The 20,725-nt window shown below is 43.5% G+C and overlaps 1 protein-coding gene across 2 annotated transcripts in view; it reads left to right on the top strand.

Moving 5' to 3' along the window:
- The window catches only part of OLFM3 (olfactomedin 3), a 675,349-nt gene that overhangs the window by 642,207 nt on the left and 12,417 nt on the right, over positions 1 to 20,725 (top strand). For both annotated transcript variants that reach the window (XM_086954320.1, XM_086954316.1), the window contains exon 5: positions 14,572 to 14,678. In XM_086954320.1, the coding sequence (XP_086810446.1) occupies positions 14,572 to 14,678 (107 nt within the window). The remainder of the gene's footprint in view (positions 1 to 14,571; positions 14,679 to 20,725) is intronic.

Genomic DNA, 20,725 nt, shown 5'->3' on the forward strand with positions numbered 1-20,725 from the left:
CTAGCCCATACAAAATCTCACAAAACCACTCACTCATCATTACTGTCTTTTTACCCATACAGCACCACAAACACCCACTCAGACATGGAGACACACAGTTACACAGACTCTCATGTAATATATGTTGTAAAATAAAATCACTCATTAGTAGTACAAAAATAAACTATTTTAACTTTTGTGATAAATTAATACATATGTTAAACATTTAGAAATCACTCACAATCACAGGATGATATCAGTGATGTTATTAGTAATGTCATCTGCAAAGTCATCAGTGATGTTATCAGTGATATCACTGACCATGTCATGATTGATGTAATATGTGATGTCATAAGCAGTATATTGCGGAGGATTAAGTTGCAGTTAACTCTGGTAACTATAACTGCTGAATTTCTATGGTTTTGTACAAGTGATATTCGACCCTAACTATAACGTACCTGTAACCTTTGCCTCTTTCAGTGAATTTCTAATTGATTCTAACTTCTGCTTCCTTACTGTAACATCCCTGTAACAGTCGTTTTTTATTATATGTATACTATAGAATCAACTCCATATCTAAGTACCTAAAAAAAAATGTATATATATATCCGTTTGTACATGATCTGCCCCCCCCCCCCCCTGCATCACATTCCAGTTCCAATAGGACTCCAAATGGCTTTATTGACCGAACATAATGCCACTAACAAGTTAAAAATGAACACTTAAAAATAATGGTATCTCATAAGGTATCAAACAAAAGTGAAACGTTTTTCGGGATGCGGCTGAGGAGAATATAGCATCAGGTATAATAAATATCTTATACCCTAAATTGAAATCCTTATATAAAAGATCTTCAATTTCTTCAAAAGAATCTGAATTATTCACACATTTTCAGTGCTCAGAAGGCTTGATATTATTTTTTTTTGGTGGAACTTTCAAACCTCTGTTAAAAGTATAAGAGGCCCGAATAGCTTTTACAGTGTTCTTTGATCTCTGGCTTTTTTTTGTTCCTCTGACTGGATTTTGATCAACTCCTGACAAGTGTTCTGTTCTAATTAAGCACAGCTACTTACCACACTCAATTGCGTTTGAAATTAGGTATTCTTGCTGTCTATGAGTGAATGGATTTAACAGCTTTGTGTTACCTCCACCGTATTCTCAGCGGTCCTCGAAATACTTTAGCAGGAATAATTTGGAACATCACAATTTGGTTGCTGGCCAGAGTAATTATAGTTCACTGTGTTCCTTAGAGCAATGTAATTTAGAATCCATCTGGGAAATGGCATTGCAAAATAAATGGAGCTTTGGGGTTCTTGCAAGACTAAAAGCATTTGTAAGTGGGCTATCAGGTGATCACAAAATGACTAGAAAATTTAAATATACGTTTTTACTCTTAGGATATTATAAATCTCTTACACCTGAGAGATATCTAATGTTAGGCCTGAATCCAAGCATTCATCAACCGCTCACACTTTTATGAGTTCAACAGCTTGGCAAATGGGAAGGTAAGTCCATAAAATATTAATCCAGCAGTTAGTTGATCTGTTACCATTTAAAAGATTGTTCTATCCGTGTTTTTGCAAGACATTTTGTGCCATACTGTCTACTGCTGCCAACTCACAACCCTTTTTACCACAAGGTAAAGAAGTTATGTGAAATCATCTAGTGCAAAATTATGAGATATGTGGTGGTTTTTTGGCAACATGAAAATTCAAGAGTTTTACAGCATAATTACTTGGATGCAGTATGTCTAATTGTCATGCACTTATTCAGAGTGTTGACACATGGTTTACACAAAATACAGCAAGAAGTGAAATTGATAACTCAAAAAAGAATCACTGTACATTTGGCACACTTATACTCTCCTATTGCCAATTTGGAAAAATATAGTGTTGGACCTGGCCCTCTTTGCAGCGTGACCCCCAAACTTTTTGCCCTCATCTCTCCTGTTTTGCTGAATTTCTATTTGTTGGGTTTAGAAGTCTGCGGATTTTACACCTGCTAACCAGAACTAAAGTGCTTGTGCTCTCTTCCTTAAACATGGCAGTATTATCTTGCATCCAAATGAAACATTTAACTTAGTTTTCGTCCCAAGTAGAGTGGTACTACTTATACACAGGGCGTGTAAACTGAATGCTTCTATAGGCCTGTAGCACATATTGGACCACCCACTCAGGTATACTTTTTAAACGTGTTTCAGTCCTGACATTGCAGCCCATGCGCAATTTTAAACTGCCATTTCAATCTGCAAAATAAATGTTTTATCAGGCCTAAACGGTCCTTTTTAAGACATATAACACACCCCCAGGGTAGGCCCTCAACAGCCCATAGAGCATGATGTTGATGTAGTGTGCTTAAAACGCTGGACACATAGCTTGAAATTGAACATGTCCTGGTAGTGAAATCTCTTACATTTGATTTTCATTGCTGCAAGGCCTACCTCTGCCATAAGATAACACTGAGTTACCTAATTACAATCATTAAGTGATAACGTTTGATTGGGATCATGTAGGTATTCCAAGTTGGGTCCTAAATGAATTGTGATGTAAAGCCCTCTTTAATGGCAAAGTTGAATTTTCACAATTCTGAAAATGCCTTGTTTAGAAAGTTGGCATTTTCTTGTCAGAAACATGTGGGCCATGTTTATCAAGAAATCATGCAGCACAGCAATCCACCTTTCTGTGCTGCATGATGTGGAATGGGCAGGAATGGGCCATATTTAACAATATTCAGTGCATTCCTATATGTTCCTTGCACTGGTGAACTCATGGCTGCCTGGAGCCAATACATGGACCCTTGCACTATGATGCAAGCGTGTCTGTGTGGTAAGCAGGATTGTTTTGTGCAGGAATCTTCCTGCACAAAAACAATCCTCTGGTCAATTAAAAAAAGTGAAGAGAAATCAAGATATTTCTCCTTGCTACTCCACACTTAGGGAGGCATAGCCTTTTGACGCATTCTCAGGTCTACAAGTGTTGGTAAAACTTGGTATGCTGCACAATCCAGGGGTGGATGTGTGGGAACACCCACACTCCACTAATGGAATGCCTCCCTGAGGCAGAGTAACACAACACAGCATAAAAGTGTTGCATTACTCTAGATTTATCAAGCCACACAGGGCCATGCAAGGTGCCTTGCATGGATCGATAAATCTAACTGAATTGTTGCATCACCCTTGCAACCTGTTGCGGCACGCTAGGACAATGCAACTCTTTGGTGAATATGCCCCTTGGTGTATCCAGCCTGTGTCCTGGTTCGCAAGACTTGATTCAATTGTCAGTTGGCATTTTTGCATTTCTCCCAGACTGCCTAACAAAGGGGGACTGGGTGGTGGCAAGATGGGCCCTTCAGACCTAGTGTGGGGGTGGAGCTGTCACTTACCACACTTGCACCTCAAAAGGGCTGCCTTAGCACACTCACAAAGAACTTGACACTAGTCTATAGTTATAATATTGGACCCCAGATCAACTCTTATTATCACTTCTGGCCCTGTAAGACTCAGAGTAAGGACTCTTCTGCTGCCCTGCTGTTGGAAGGATTGCACTGCTCTTTAACCCAGACCACCACAGTGACTCCAAGGGATAGCTGACTGGTCTTCTGTTCTGAGCTACAGGGACATAACAAGTTCCGGAGTCCTGTCCTGCATCTGCCCAGCTGTCCACGCTCAAGTAGACCTGCCTGTACCCCTGTTGCGCCCCGTGGAGGGAGTTCCAAAGGGCGGAAAGGAGGGGTGGGGGAGAGGCAGGGTGGGGGCTAGTAAACACTGGAAAATGGATGATTGGAGGAAAGTAAACAATTACATAAATAAAACGAATTTCGCTGTGCGCGCTGCATCACAAAATGCAGTGCAGCGGGCGCTATGAAATGCGTTTTATTTATTTAATTGTTTACTCACCTCCAATCATCCATATTCCGGTGTTTACTACCCCCCATCCTGCCCCTCCCCTGCCCAGCCTTTCTGCCCCACGGAACTCCCTCCTCGGGTCGCAACTGCTGTACCCAGAGGCTGGGTTCTGCTTGAGTGAGTCTTGATCCCTAAGAGATTCCTCGCAGTTCCTCGACCCTTGGCTTTCCTCAGAGAGACCTGACGCAGCACAAAGCAATTCAGCGCAGTGCTACTTATGACCGCGCATCACAGCACCTTGCAGCTCCTGAACAGAGGCTTAATCATGACGAATCTTGGTGCAGGACCTTGCAGCACAGCATCTCACAGCCTCAGATCTGCAGCCTCATCGGAACTCTCACAATGCTTTGCAACTCCACGCAGCATCTCACAGCTCCTGACTGCAGGACCAATTAGACCGATGCAACTCGACACAGGGCAACACAAGACCTTGCGTCTCAGTCCAAGTACAAACCTAAGGGCCAAACTCAATCCTGTACCAAGCCTGCCTTCTACCGTGGGCTTTTCAAACACAATAGAGCCACCCAATAATCCCATGAGGACTGGGTATCATCAATAACAGAATTGTAAATTGTCCCCTAAGGAATTGTTTTAAAAATAATTACAATTTTCAAAATGTCACAGCAGTGATCATTATTCCACCAATGCAGGGAAGATTGTACAGATGCCACACAAGTATTTAATTGAAATTGTGTGCTTTTTTTGTTGTTAATACAATTGCAACATGGCAACACACATACTACTAGGATTCCAAACACAATTAGTAGTAGTATATAAAACACCTTTTTCTTCCAGTACGGAGAAATAGAATACCATACATAACATAGATGTCAAACTACAAAGCATCAAATTTCAAAATCACAGATATTATTAAATGAGCAAAACGATGTTGAGCGTCGACGTTATGGTCCCCCGTCGGTCTAAACGATCCTCAGGACCATCATCAGGACGAAATGTTGCAAATATGTATCTACTAGAAAATAGAAAATATATCTAATGTAAAAAGGAAAACCCCTACATCCCTACATAAGGTATTGTCGGCTCACCCCAAAAGAACCACTGAACCACAACCACAGTGTGAGGAAGGGGGGGGGAACTCCACAAAGAAGCCTGCACACCACCACAAACCTGTGTGCCCAAGAAATACAGTTATTAAACTCACGTTTCCAATAACTTCTACCGTGATGGGCTTTAATTTTTGATTTTGGCGCAGTCTGGCATGTACAGATAAACCATTTGGTGATTTTTGCTTTTTGGCGCTACTTTTACCTAAGACTTTGAAATTGCATATCTCCACTTTTACTAAATGGATTTTTGTTGTTCTGGTATAATTTTATTTATTAAAATGTATTTTTCTAGATTGGCGTGCTATTTGTCTTGTGTTTTCACTTTTTACTGATTGAGTGTTCCGTAAATACTTTATACATTGCCCCTTAGTTAACCCTGACTACTTTTGTGCCAAGCTACCAGAGGGTTAAGCATAGGATCGCTTAGTGACCTTTCATGGTTTGACCCTGAAAGGATTGTAGTTGTTGCTGGAGTAGAGTTTCATTCCCCCACAATCAATAAACCAATTCTTCACATAAAGCAACATTTAATAAAGCAAATTACACCAAATGTATAAAACGCAAATCAGGGAACGAACCTGAGATATGAATTTTAGAAGATTTTATGTAAAGGGCGGAAAGGAAAAGTGCTAATGATAGGCAATTGTCGCCATTGACAATAATGGTGCTTGAGTAGTCAACACCAAGCAATTTCATTCCAGACAGAGATTTTACTTTGGGACTTAGGGCCTGATTTAAATGTTGGTGAAGCTGGAGCTCCATCGCAGTGGTGATGGAACTCCCTCCCCATATCATTATGGTTTGCCTACCAATTTAAAATCAAGCCGATGTAGGTTTAATGAGGGCAGAGACTACTTCATCTCTGCCATGGTCCAACCCTTTACTCTATCAGTCCATCAGAGACTGGGCTGCATGTCTTCCCACCTAATTTAGATTGCCAGACATACATCTGATTTTCAGTGCCCATCACCCCCATACAAAACCTGGTAGCAAGGAGCATTAAAACGTGCTCAATGCCCCCCTCCACATTGTCAAAAACTCCCATGGCAAATGGGGCTTGTTTTTTTCTTTTTAAAAAAGAAGTGCCTGATTTTGGTTTTTCTTTTTAGAAATTGAAAAACATTGTAAGTTTGATGTACAACCCATCATGTTGGCAGAGCTGTCAGTCAAACGTACAATGCATTGGCAGGAACTGCTGTGATGATGGTTCCTGTCAATTGTAGAAATTAATCATAACATTTTTATAATAAACTTGACACACATACATATAATACTAGGGGGTTTCCCAATTCCGGTAATGCTGTTTGTAATAAATTGGGTTCCTGGTTGAGGCAGATAAAACCCTACTCAAGTAACAACAACCACAATCCTTGTCAGAGTGAGGCACACGCAAACCTCAAATTAATCTATGCTCACCCCTCTGGTAGCTAGGCACAGAGCGTAACTTAGAGGCAATGAGTAAAGTATTTGTGCAACACTTCAAACAGTAACACAGTGAAAAACACCATGAAAATGATCCCATATTAGAATAGAAAAATAGAGTATTGTTTAATAAATAAAACAAAAACAAAAATTCAAGAAGTAGAACTGGAGACATGCAGGTTTTAAGATTACTGTGAAAATAGCTCCAAAAAGAACATCTGGTTGCGCCAGACCGGGAAAAACTCACAGGTACAGGCTGACCACAATGGAGTGTGAGCCAGCTACAGGGAACCAGTTAGACCTGCTGAGCAAGAGAACCTATGAGTGGCCCACGACCCATACCACTCTTTCTCCAGTCGGTGATCCTCGACCGCTGGTCTCCTGGTGCTGGTCGTGGTGGTGCCGCACCATTGGAGGCAGTGATGCAGACTCTGCCACGTCTGGAGGTACTGGCAGGCTCAGGCCTGAGCCACTGCAGCTGCAGTAATTCAGGTTAGCACTGGCAATCGCTGCCGCGGGCATGGACCCGTGCGATTTTGGGACCCACTCATTTAGAATAGGGGCGGCTACTGAGGCTACAGCCCGGGGTCACAGTGCAGAGGAAGTGAAACAGCTGGGCCGTTGGTCCTCGAATTGCTTCAAAAGGTATGTGCGACTGCACATGTTGTAAAGATCAATTGACTTGCACTCACGCTTCTTGTCTTTTGTTTGCATTACAGTTTCGTGAGCCTGTCACGCGGGGCGGAATTGGAAGTCGACCCAGCAGCGTGACCCCCAAACTTTTTGCCCTCATCTCTCCTGTTTTGCTGAATTTCTATTTGTTGGGTTTAGAAGTCTGCGGATTTTACACCTGCTAACCAGAACTAAAGTGCTTGTGCTCTCTTCCTTAAACATGGCAGTATTATCTTGCATCCAAATGAAACATTTAACTTAGTTTTAGTCCCAAGTAGAGTGGTACTACTTATACACAGGGCGTGTAAACTGAATGCTTCTATAGGCCTGTAGCACATATTGGACCACCCACTCAGGTATACTTTTTAAACGTGTTTCAGTCCTGACATTGCAGCCCATGCGCAATTTTAAACTGCCATTTCAATCTGCAAAATAAATGTTTTATCAGGCCTAAACGGTCCTTTTTAAGACATATAACACACCCCCAGGGTAGGCCCTCAACAGCCCATAGAGCATGATGTTGATGTAGTGTGCTTAAAACGCTGGACACATAGCTTGAAATTGAACATGTCCTGGTAGTGAAATCTCTTACATTTGATTTTCATTGCTGCAAGGCCTACCTCTGCCATAAGATAACACTGAGTTACCTAATTACAATCATTAAGTGATAACGTTTGATTGGGATCATGTAGGTATTCCAAGTTGGGTCCTAAATGAATTGTGATGTAAAGCACTCTTTAATGGCAAAGTTGAATTTTCACAATTCTGAAAATGCCTTGTTTAGAAAGTTGGCATTTTCTTGTCAGAAACATGTGGGCCATGTTTATCAAGAAATCATGCAGCACAGCAAGCCACCTTTCTGTGCTGCATGATGTGGAATGGGCAGGAATGGGCCATATTTAACAATATTCAGTGCATTCCTATATGTTCCTTGCACTGGTGAACTCATGGCTGCCTGGAGCCAATACATGGACCCTTGCACTATGATGCAAGCGTGTCTGTGTGGTAAGCAGGATTGTTTTGTGCAGGAATCTTCCTGCACAAAAACAATCCTCTGGTCAATTAAAAAAAGTGAAGAGAAATCAAGATATTTCTCCTTGCTACTCCACACTTAGGGAGGCATAGCCTTTTGACGCATTCTCAGGTCTACAAGTGTTGGTAAAACTTGGTATGCTGCACAATCCAGGGGTGGATGTGTGGGAACACCCACACTCCACTAATGGAATGCCTCCCTGAGGCAGAGTAACACAACACAGCATAAAAGTGTTGCATTACTCTAGATTTATCAAGCCACACAGGGCCATGCAAGGTGCCTTGCATGGATCGATAAATCTAACTGAATTGTTGCATCACCCTTGCAACCTGTTGCGGCACGCTAGGACAATGCAACTCTTTGGTGAATATGCCCCTTGGTGTATCCAGCCTGTGTCCTGGTTCGCAAGACTTGATTCAATTGTCAGTTGGCATTTTTGCATTTCTCCCAGACTGCCTAACAAAGGGGGACTGGGTGGTGGCAAGATGGGCCCTTCAGACCTAGTGTGGGGGTGGAGCTGTCACTTACCACACTTGCACCTCAAAAGGGCTGCCTTAGCACACTCACAAAGAACTTGACACTAGTCTATAGTTATAATATTGGACCCCAGATCAACTCTTATTATCACTTCTGGCCCTGTAAGACTCAGAGTAAGGACTCTTCTGCTGCCCTGCTGTTGGAAGGATTGCACTGCTCTTTATATTTATTTTTATTTATAAACACACTTGTATGCACAAAGCCTAGCTGCAAGGCTTTTAGTGATTTTTGCACACTACAATAAACCAGTGCAATGTTACATTAAATGCATGGCAGAGTCGGGTACCCACACAACATTTAAATGATTCATATGCTTGTGGGCAACAGTGGTGGAGCCATGAAGAGTCATGATCAGGGGAAAGAGCTTAAATAATACATAGGTGGATTATGTAATAAAATACTGTTGCTAAATAATTGGAGGGGGCAAATTAAGTATTTAATTTAGGCCTTCATATGGCCGGGATGCCCGCCACCCCCTCCCAACACCAATTCCCAATGGGAGTAGACAGACAGAGGTTTGAACTTTTGGAAGGCGGGGGGGAGTTACCCCCCGGCCGTATTTATTAAAATATGAAACAAAATTTAAACATTAAATAAGTGTTTCATAAATAATGTACAATTTTACATTTATTACATTTCGATGAAGACATGTTCTTTGGCTAACCTTAACAAATCTCTAATACAAAGGTTTCCTAGCCGAGTCTAGCATCCTGAAAATGCATACATTCTAAATTAAAATTGTACATCCTAGCATTAAGGGCCAACGGCAAGGTCTTAACCGGTATCAGATCCCTACTACCAAAATCGCGCCCTCACTGTGTGAGTGGCACATGCGCAGAGGACTTTACCCTCATTGCCACCTGTAACTTCCCTTGTCGTAGGGGCCCCCTTTTCACTCGACGCCATCTTAAAGGTCGTCCGAGTTCCTGTGTGAGGTATCTGTAGGAAGGACAGCGTGGACTCCCCCCCATCCCACACTCTCTATCCGCCGTCGCGGATATCCGGCCCCCGGGAAATTCGTCGGAGGGGCATCTAGCCGCCTCCCCCCTGGGAGGGGCCTATGGCCGTCTCCCCCTAGGCGACCCATCCTTAGTGGGTGCCGCCTCCCTGTGGAAGGGGCCAATGGCCACCTCCCCCCGGGCGCTCCCATCCTTTCTGGGTGGCGCCCCCCTCTAGGGACCTTGAAATTACTGCTCACCGATCATGACCTTACCGCCCGACCAAAAAATAAATACGACAGTTGTTTTACCTACTAAGAGAAGAAAAAATTCTAACATAACCTTGATGAGTCATCAACTTCTTTTTCCTGCAACGGGAAACATTATCCTAAAACAGAACCACATCATTATATGGCACATTCCCTTACTTTTCTACAAAGGAAAAAAGGCCTATACATTTCTATCTTAATCAAACTTTTTTTAAACAAGCATTGCCATAAGGGGCCGGTGGGTGGGTCAAAATTGCCGCTTGTTCCGTCGAGGGCTCACGAGCAACGGGTTGGTGCAGCCTTCAGAGCACAGGAACAAGAGGACGCTTCTTCGGATTCCCGCTCTATTTATCCATCTGCGGGAGGGCGGGGACCCTCCTCCGGTACGCCTACTGGGCGTGGTCTTCCGTGCGGGTGTCTAGGACAACACCTCCTGGGCAGGAAAGGGCGCGCCCCGGCTACGCCACTTCGGGCATACCAGCCGAGCCACGCCTCCCACCCAAAATGGTTTCCCGCGGGGATCGAGGCACCCAACCATACGTTCGGGGGGTCTGAGTGGTCGCCCCTTTCCATAATGCCGGGATCCCCGCCACCCTCTCCCAACACCAATTCCCAATGCGACTAGACAGACACAGGTTTGAACTTTTGGAATGCGGGGGGGAGTTACCCCCCCGGCCGTGTTTATTAAAATATGAAACAAAATTTAAACATTAAATAAAAGTTTCATAAATTATGTACAATTTTACATTTCTTACATTTCGATGAAGACATGTTCTTTGGCTAACCTTAACAAATCTCTAATACAAAGGTTTCCTAGCCGAGTCTAGCATCCTGAAAATGCATACATTCTAAATTAAAATTGTACATCCTAGCATTAAGGGCCAACGGCAAGGTCTTAACCGGTGTCAGATCCCTACTACCAAAATCCCGCCCTCACGGTGTGAGTGGCGCATGCGCAGAGGACTTTACCCTCATTGCCACCTGTAACTTCCCTTGTCGTGGGGGCCCCCTTTTCACTTGACGCCATCTTAAAGGTCGTCCGAGTTCCCGTGTGAGGTATCTGTAGGAAGGACAGAGTGGACTCCCCCCCATCCCACACTCTCTATCCGCTGTCGCGGATATCCGGCCCCCGGGAAATTCGTCGGAAGGGCATCTAGCCGCCTCCCCCCTGGGAGGGGCCTATGGCCGTCTCCCCCTAGGCGACCCATCCTTAGTGGGTGCCGCCTCCCTGTGGAAGGGGCCAATGGCCGCCTCCCCCCGGGCGCTCCCATCCTTTCTGGGTGGCGCCCCCCTCTAGGGACCTTGAAATTACTGCTCACCGATCATGACCTTACCGCCACAGGCCGGATAGTTGACCGACTATCCGGCCCCCAATCCTCCTAAAGGTCATGCTTCCTCAAACCCCTTAGCCATGCTATGAAGTCACCTATGAGTAAATCATTTCCCTCCCTGGACAGGTGAACCCCATCATTCAGATACATGTGATCACCCCGAATACACCCGTGAGGAATGCTATGCAACTGAGCTGAGCAAAACAATTTTCCTATTTTGTTGTTAACCCTTTTCACAGAATGGTTCAACGCTGACACTGAAATGCCCCCCCGCCAACTCTTCCTGGGGATCATGTGGGACCAGGCAATCGTGCACCCCGGGAGTTTCTTAGCCAACCTGCTAACTGCCGACAGGATGTGTTCCAATAACACTTGTCTTCCTAGCTTCACTAAGTCGTTGCCACCCAGGTGTACTATGACTACAGATGGCGGTGACCTTTGCCGCCCTAAAAGACCCTCAAAGAATGATTGAAATTGGTCAATGCAGAGTCCGCCCTTCCCATGGAAGGTCACTCTGTACCCGTATTCCCCAGATGCGTGAGTCGCGTCACCTGCTTTGAATACATCCCCGGCGCGCCTCACATATGAGTGGCCCACGACCCATACCACTCTTTCTCCAGTCGGTGATCCTCGACCGCTGGTCTCCTGGTGCTGGGTCGACTTCCAATTCCGCCCCGCGTGACAGGCTCACGAAACTGTAATGCAAACAAAAGACAAGAAGCGTGAGTGCAAGTCAATTGATCTTTACAACATGTGCAGTCGCACATACCTTTTGAAGCAATTCGAGGACCAACGGCCCAGCTGTTTCACTTCCTCTGCACTGTGACCCCGGGCTGTAGCCTCAGTAGCCGCCCCTATTCTAAATGAGTGGGTCCCAAAATCGCACGGGTCCATGCCCGCGGCAGCGATTGCCAGTGCTAACACCCTCTGAAACTGAAATCTCGTCAGTGGGGTGCCATCCTTGTGCCTCAGCAAGCTCCCCCCCCACGTAGCGGTCCTCAATGCCAAGTATTCCTCTACGCATTTTATCGGACAAGTGGGGGACCCTTGTGCGCGCTGCACTATAACACTATCGCCCATGGCTCCCTGGTCAGTCGTGGACCTGGCTATCGAGATTACCATCGAATCACCCCTTATCTGGATGTGATCCCTGCCCAGGCCTCCCTCTATATCCTTCTTGTTTCTTGCGGCCAGTTCGCTCACCCGCATAGCCCCATTTTGATTAAAACCTGCCTGACTGCAATCTTCCATTGGGTGGCCATGCACTAGCTTAAGTGCAATGCTGACAAAACAGACATTTGTTTTATTTGGTAATACTTCTTCAGAAACTTGACAGACTTTATGGCTCGAAGATGTCCCCACCCTCAAGGCCCTCTGGGAGCCATAGTCAAGAACCAAGAACCTAGGGATCAAATGTGGTGGTGGTCTGTCCTTTATGCCACAAATTAGCCTGCGTTGGTATACTGCACTCCCTACAAACGTTCCTACAATGCCTGTCCTTCACTGCCAACTGATACCTTATGGTTGGACTACGGTAATGCCCTCTATTTTGGTCTGCCTGAACACCTGTTGGATAGGCCACAGGTAGTCCAGAATGAGGCAGCTCATTTCCTTCTGAATCTGCCAGTTAGATTGCGTATTCCCCTCATTAGTACACTCTTCACTGGCTTCCTATATGCAAAATATTCTTGTTCAAGGCACTAGTGCTTGTTTACGGGGCACTTTACCAGACCACTGCAGTCTACCTCAGAACAAGGTTCAGTTTCTATGCAACTTCAAGAAACCTGAGGTCTGCCAACTAATTGCTAGCAGTGACTTGCAGAAATCAATATGTTAGAGTGGGAGGTCGGTCACTTGCCCACGTAGGACCAGCAGCTTGGAATAAGCTCCCTCTCGAGGTCTGCTCAATAGACTACGTTGAAATGTTTTAAAAAAGACTGAAAACCTTTTGTGCAGGATTAAAACGTCAGAACCTTCAATCACATCTGACCTGTGTTGGGTACCGGGACACTCCTCGGAGTAGCTGTGCACGATATAAGTCATTTTCATCATCAAATTCATATGTATGGAGTTAAATGTAAACCTCCGACGGACTGTACTCCATCGGGCCACCAGAGGAGTATGTAGCAGAAGAGCTGGAGTAGGCTCCACCAATGCCTGCTTGTAAATTAGGTCGGGGTTTGTTGCGGGTACAATGGAGTACTCCACCAAATTCTAAATCAGTACATTATGATTAAAAAAATACTTAAGCAAACGTGAAGCTAAACTGGAAATCACTTTTAGGAATCAACTAATTAACTTACACATCTTATTTAAGAATCTCAACGTAATTTACTAATGGCATTTAACCCCTTCCATGCTCCCACTGCACCTTAGAGCTAATTCTAACCTCTCAACCTTCCGCAGACAATTAAAGACCCATTTATTTCACTCAATCTAGCTAACCTTTCCCTAATTCTCCTTCCAAGCCTGCTGTAGGTATTCGGTTCTCCTAGCGCTTGGACGCCTCCGGGAAGCAATTTGCGCTATATAAATGTACATCCTATCCTATCCTATCCTATCATGACGAGCTCAGCTCGTCATGCAGTACAGTGCTCCTGTGCTCATGACTAGCTCAGCTTGTCATGAACCATGGGATTCAAAGGCTCTCAGCACAGCAGAGGGATCCTCTGCAGCTTAATAATATATACTTAACTTGATCATACTTATATTAAATAAATGACAACGCAGTTTACTTCAATATGTGCCTTCACTCAGCCTACTAATGCTTACCAGAGTCACAAACTCACATGGCAAAAAAACAACAAAAAACGTTGGGGGTCCTTGATCAGTACAGGGTCTTCAAATGTGAAATCCCCTTTAACTTGTGATTGCAGTTTATGATACACTCAAAGCTTCTAAGGGCTTTGAATACTATTCTAGATGTTCTGGTGATGCCCACATTGGTCCTCTGTTCTGAGTACATTTATTCCTTGATATGTGCAACATAATTTACATCGGTATGAACAAATTGTCAAACACCCTGTGCAATATGTGTCTGACTTACAGACAGTAATACAGATTTTACTGTCCGTTCTGTTATCAATGCGTAAATAGATGGCAGGATGCAAGAGCAGGTTTTTTATATAGTTTTACAAAATATTTGGGCAAAAATGAACTATAAAAGTTCAGAAATCTGTAGCTAGATGTCCTGCTTGAAAGAATTCGCTTTTTATGTTTCTGTCTTCATTATGCTTATTGGTTATATTTTCCAATAAAATGATACATTAATTTGCTTAATTTGGTGCAATTCAAAATTATGCCTCACAGTTAATACATAGCAGATAAAGTTATGACTATTTCAATAACAGTCTGAATAGTACCCTATTTCTTTGAGATCGCGGGAAATTTTCAATAAACTATTTTTTTTCTAATTTCAGCGTGTGGGAAATTGATGAAAATAACAGGCCCTATTACCATCAAGACGTCTGGAACTAGATTCGGAGCCTGGATGACAGATCCTGTAGCATCTGAAAAAAATAACAGAGTATGTTTATTTACTATCTATATTTGTATATAATAACTTCTGTTAGTATGTAATGCTTATAAAAATAGGTTTTGCCAAAAGGGATTTACTCATTTAAGCGGTTAAATCCAAACCTTTCTGGTCCTCTCTTCTTCAAATCATGGGGTAATGTCTCCTACAACACATGGCGGGAATTATTGAGATATATCAGAGGCGCACATTCTATTATCTCCACACATTACCCCTGGATCTCGGCCGACAAGGCCCTATGAGCCAAACTTGACTGCTACCAGGCACACAACACCCATTCGGCTCATGGGGCTTCAACCTCCTCGTCGTGTGTGTCAGCCCGGGCGGAGACAGCTTTGTGGGCTGGTGAGCATCTAATTGCAGCCGCACTTGAGTACTTAACAGGTCTTTAAACGACCATTTACTTGTAAATGAGGCGTTTGTTGTGTGTTCACCCCTTCTTACAGCCACTCTGTCTATGGTTGGGAGAATTACCCCTCCCCCCGAAATATTTTTTAGACCCCCCCCCCCCGAAATTTGCCTCTAGTTGCCCACCTGACTGCTACCTAGAGGTAATCAACCCCACATGAGAAGACTTGTATACAGTGTACTCATTTACAAATCACCACACATGTCCCTATCTGTATATATCTCATCTTACAGCGCTATATCGCCAGCACCATTGCATGCATCTTGACAGGCGCCGTTCCCTTTCCCTGTCTCCAAGCTACCGCTGGGTAATCACCTCTCTAGCCTTTTTTCTTTTCGTCTTCTCTCCCAGTATTTTTCCTATTTTCTAAATATTCTTGCCACTCTTTTTTCTTACAGTTGTGCATCAGAGGCCGTAATTCATTGTTCAGGTCTATGTTATCTCTGTAATATCATCTATACCTACAAACAGGCATCTTTATGTGCACACATTATGTATAGAATACTCTCAGCTCATGGTTATCTTTCAACCGTCTGTTATGTACATTCCTAATAAAGACTTATAAAATCCAAAAAATCCAAACCTTTCTGAATATTTCATGTGCATTTGTTTTCTAAATCACTGTCAGTCAATTATGCTAATGGGCGGATCATTCTAAAATGACTATGCCCTGCTATCATAAGCACAACTTGAGTGATAAAGAAAACATAGTGTAGTGCTCAGTGAACTGATTTGGCCAAGCTCCAAGTCCTAATCACTTTTTCAATTACATTGAACGGAGATTCATTATTTTGTAGAAGTTCGTGTGAAAGTTTCTGACTGCTGCAAGTTGAACTTGTGTCACACATTCATTTTCAGTGAGTCCTAAAAGAAAGAGGACAATCAGGTTAGAGAGGCCTTACTTCGGCTGCTAACAGACAACATCCCATCACACCGCTTTATGTGCATGATATGACAGTCACAGGAAAGAATAGTCTTTACCTCACTGAAATTGTTGGTATTACATAATGAACGTGTTACAATAATATCAAGAGAATGAATTAGTGCAGTCTATAATCTAGTATTATAGCCCACTATCGAGGGCTATATTATATGGAAAAGGACGTGAAACTGAGTAATGGCCTGAGCCACAGGCAAGGGCGAATAACAAGAAACAAACAGCAGTGCCCGAGGCAGCAGTCTTACAATACTGTTTGAACATTCCACCCATTGAGGGTGGAATTTTCTAAATTAGAAAGGTACAAACATAATGAAAAACATCAGAGTATTGGAGCAGAAAGTTCCATACTAGACATTATTTGTCTGTGAAACTCCGTTGTCCTCAATGTAGCTCTCTTCATTTAAATTTTCTACAACAATAGTAAACGCTAAATGTTGTTCGAGACTTGCAAAGATGACCCACTACCATGTCTGAAGAGTAAAGATTCTTCTTAAAATATGTGTGGTGGGAGCAATGAAAAGTGTCTATATGAGGCTTAAGCATCTGCTAATGGAATTGTAAGGCTCAAGGGTAGAATATTTCAGAACTTCCAAATTTTTGATCAAACAGATTTTCACATGAAACAAATATTTAAAGGATTTACGAATCAGATAGTTGTTCAGAAAAACCTTAGAGTTTGGGGGCAGTAAAATAGTTATGTATTATATGGATTAAGTACTTTCTTCTGCAATGATAATGTGTCAAGGTCAATGGTTCAGTCCAAAACATTGGACATGTTCATGATTAATTTAAGAGCATCATATTTAGCGCAAGTTCTGCTTTAATATCGTGAGTGAAATTCATGCATCACTTCATTTTATAAGTCACTTCATCCCCATGAGTCACACAGGCTGTGTAAAGGTGATGATACGAAAAGGTCTTTTAAACGTACAAAGGGTGGGATGTATATGCGTTCCTAATGGATGCCAAATTATTTGCTGAAATGAGCTACACAAAAAAGTTATCAATGAAATGCTTTATTTAATCTGAGCCACTGGGACGCATTCCAGTCCATCGTTGTTTTGCCCACCATGCCATGCTATCTCATATAGGAACCAGCCAGTACACCTATTGCACTTAGGGCTTCCCAATAAAAAGTTTTGAAAAGGGACTGATATGTGTCTGAGGAGGCATCTTGGGCAAAAAAACGATGGACTGGGATGCAGCACTGAGTAAGTAGCAGTGGCGCTGATTACAGTCCAAGTATCAGTGGCTGAGATTAATTCATGTATTCTATCCATCTCTTTTTTTGTATTCTTTAAATTACTTGGTGCAGGCATCCTATCAGGCAAGAATGGGGGTGGAAAGAACAATCTTGTAAAATGTATCATACTGATTTCAAAAGAACATTGTCCATAATCCTTAAAAAATGTCTTCAATTTTGACTGACTAATTACTCACACTTCATAACTGTCTCAAACCTGAACAGCTCAGAGGATAGGGAACAGTGTATTTAAAAAGTATGACAAGAACTTTACGTTTTACATGTCCTGGTAGTGAAAAACCCCTAAAAGCTTGTTTTACTACAGCAGGGCCCACCTCTCCCACAAGACTACTTTGGAGTTACTTTATTACAGTTAATAAACTGTGGGGCATATTATCAAGGGGGTTTATCTCCGCTTTTTTGGCTTTAAAAGCCAAGAAAGCGGAGATAAAATTATCTCCCTATTACCAAGCTGTCGCTAACACCAGTTAGTGACAGCTAAAAGGAGATAGCGACCATCTTAGGCCCCGCTTTGCATGTCAGCAATATTTATCACTAATGACATGCAAAGTGGGCGTGCCAAGATGTTAGCAACTGGAAACAGTCCCTAACATCGCTATCTCCTATTACCAACTTTTGGAGATATTCGCGCTAAGCGCGAATATCTCCAAAAGCTAACACCTGCCCTGAGCAGTTCTTAGCCATGTTATCCAATGGGAGGTGGATAACATGGCTAAGAGCATTAGCTCGGTAATGCATGAATATCGCTGACTTTTCAGCGATATTCATGCATTGCGGCGATTTTTATCGCATTTGCGATAAACCTTGCTAATAGCAAGGTTTATCTGCGATAAAAATCGCCGATGTGCGGCGATAATGTTTGTTTCTAAACAAGTTAGAGACAAAAATTATCGCTAGTTGTTGGTAATATGCCCCTGTAATTTCTATTTTGGAGTAGGTAGACAAGTTGATATTGTTTTTTAAAGAATTGCAATTAAAAGCCTTCTTTAATGGTAAAGTCAGATTTTCTATCACAAATCTGAAAGTGTCACATATAGAAGGTTAAAACTGTCTGGTGCATCATCACGCACCAGCTTCGAGCTGCTGCCATTCTACTTGAGTTTTAAAAAGGTAAAAAAAAATCCAGTGTTCATCCAGGTAATTGATGTTTATTCAGTATTTTTCAATCAATTTTGAAATGCATGCAACGTAATTCAGAGCTTTGAATGCCAGAGAAATGCCTTTCCATGCCTTTATCGCAAAGGAGGACAGATTTAGCTTAACGTCCTGAGTAATCATGCTATTATAAAACCCAATGCATTTCAGGCCTGGGGCCCTTCCTCAGGGGTAACTGTAACGTAATGAAAGTCTATGAGAGTCGTGGAGAATCTAATACATCATAAATGAGCAAGCCTTTAACAACCCTCATGCACTATACCAAAATACACCAGCGTGCTATGTACTTAATATATATAAAGATCCAATCAATCATGAACCCTAATGCTCTGGAAGATGGAAATGAGCAGAGTGAGAGGAAGACTTCTCTCAGCAAAAGTCAAAATAGGGTCTTCTCTACAATTAAAGCATGAAGGAAGTTCCCACAAGGCTTTAACTAATATTCAATCATGTAGGCGACCTTGGAAGTAAAATCAGTTTAGCTCACCTCTACAGATTAGTGTCTCTCACTGCCTTAATCTTTATATCCTGGGCCAAAATTTAATGAAAGAACCCGTAGGCAGCTTGTTTACTTCAAAGAACAATGACCCTATGCGGAGCTAACAAGAACATAGATAAGACACCTGCAAAGTAAGGGAAAACAAGGCTTTTTCAAAACATTTTATAAAACGTAATGTGTGCACTAAGGCCTAGTTACAGATTGCCATGTCTGCACTGGGGTGGCATGGTGAGCAAAATAACGATAGATTAAACCCAGGTCTGTGACTGGGGGTGAATATTTTGCCAATGTGAAACATTCTGTCCATCACCTTGTGTGTTTTGCTGTTCGCCCTATGTGGGAAGGGTATGCCCAGATGTGAGTCCTGTGCTCACTACGCCACTGGAGTCAAGCTATCCTGGCTGATGACGGCTGATAGCCAGAAACCGTTCCTAGGATGCTTGATTCCGGTCCAGGGAAGACATGGCTTGGCAGTTCGGGCTGTACTGTTCCCATGAGGCACAGGGTCAAGACTGATTTGCATATGGCCATGTCTGAACCGGGGTGGCTTGGTGAGCAAAATAACGATGGATTAAACCCAGATCTGTGACTGGAGGGTAATGTTTTGCCAATGTGCAACATTCTGTCCATCACCTTGTGTGTTTTGCTGTTCGCCCTTTGTGAGAAGGGTATGCCCAGACATGGGTCCCGTTCTCACTACGCGACTGGAGTCAAGCTATCCGGGCTGATGACGGCTGATAGCCAGAAACCAGTCCTAGGATGCTTGATTCCGGTCCAGGGAAGACATGGCTTGGCAGTTCGGGTTGGACTGTTCCCATGAGGAACAGGGTCAAGACTGATTTGCATATGGACATGTCAGAACTGGGGTGGCGTGGTGTGCAAAATAACGATGGATTAAACCCAGATCTGTGACTGGGGGGTAATGTTTTGCCAATGTGCAACATTCTGTCCATTACCTTGTGTGTTTTGCTGTTCGCCCTTTGTGGGAAGGGTATGCCCAGACGTGGGTCCCGTTCTCACTATGCCACTGGAGTCAAGCTATCCTGGATGATGACGGCTGATAGCCAGAAACCAGTCCTAGGATGCTTGATTCCGGTCCAGGGAAGACATGGCTTGGCAGTTCGGGTTGGACTGTTCCCATGAGGAACAGGGTCAAGACTGATTTGCATATGGACATGTCAGAACTGGGGTGGCGCGGTGAGCAAAATAACGATGGATTAAACCCAGATCTGTGACTCGGGGGAAATGTTTTGCCAATGTGCAACATTCCGTCCATCACCTTGTGTGTTTTGCTGTTCGCCCTATGTGTGAATGGTATTCCCAGACGTGGGTCCCGTGCTCACTACGCCACTGGAGTCAAGCTCTCCTGGCTGATGCCGGCTGATAGCCAGAAACCAGTCCTAGGATGCTTGATTCCGGCCCAGGGAAGACATGGCTTGGCAGATCGGGCTGGACTGTTCCCATGAGGCACAGGGTCAAGACTGATTTGCATATGGCCATGTCTGAACCGGGGTGGCATGGTGAGCAAAATAACGATGGATTAAACCCAGATCTGTGACTGGGGGGTAATGTTTTGCCAATGTGCAACATTCTGTCCATCACCTTGCGTGTTTTGCTGTTCGCCCTTTGTGGGAAGGGTATGCCCAGACATGGGTCCCGTTCTCACTACGCCACTGGAGTCAAGCTATCCTGGCTGATGACGGCTGATAGCCAGAAACCAGTCCTAGGATGCTTGATTCCGGTCCAGGGAAGACATGGCTTGGCAGTTCGG

The sequence above is a fragment of the Lissotriton vulgaris genome, chromosome 1_1 (genome assembly GCF_964263255.1).
Source record: "Lissotriton vulgaris chromosome 1_1, aLisVul1.2, whole genome shotgun sequence".
Lineage (NCBI taxonomy): Eukaryota > Metazoa > Chordata > Amphibia > Caudata > Salamandridae > Lissotriton > Lissotriton vulgaris.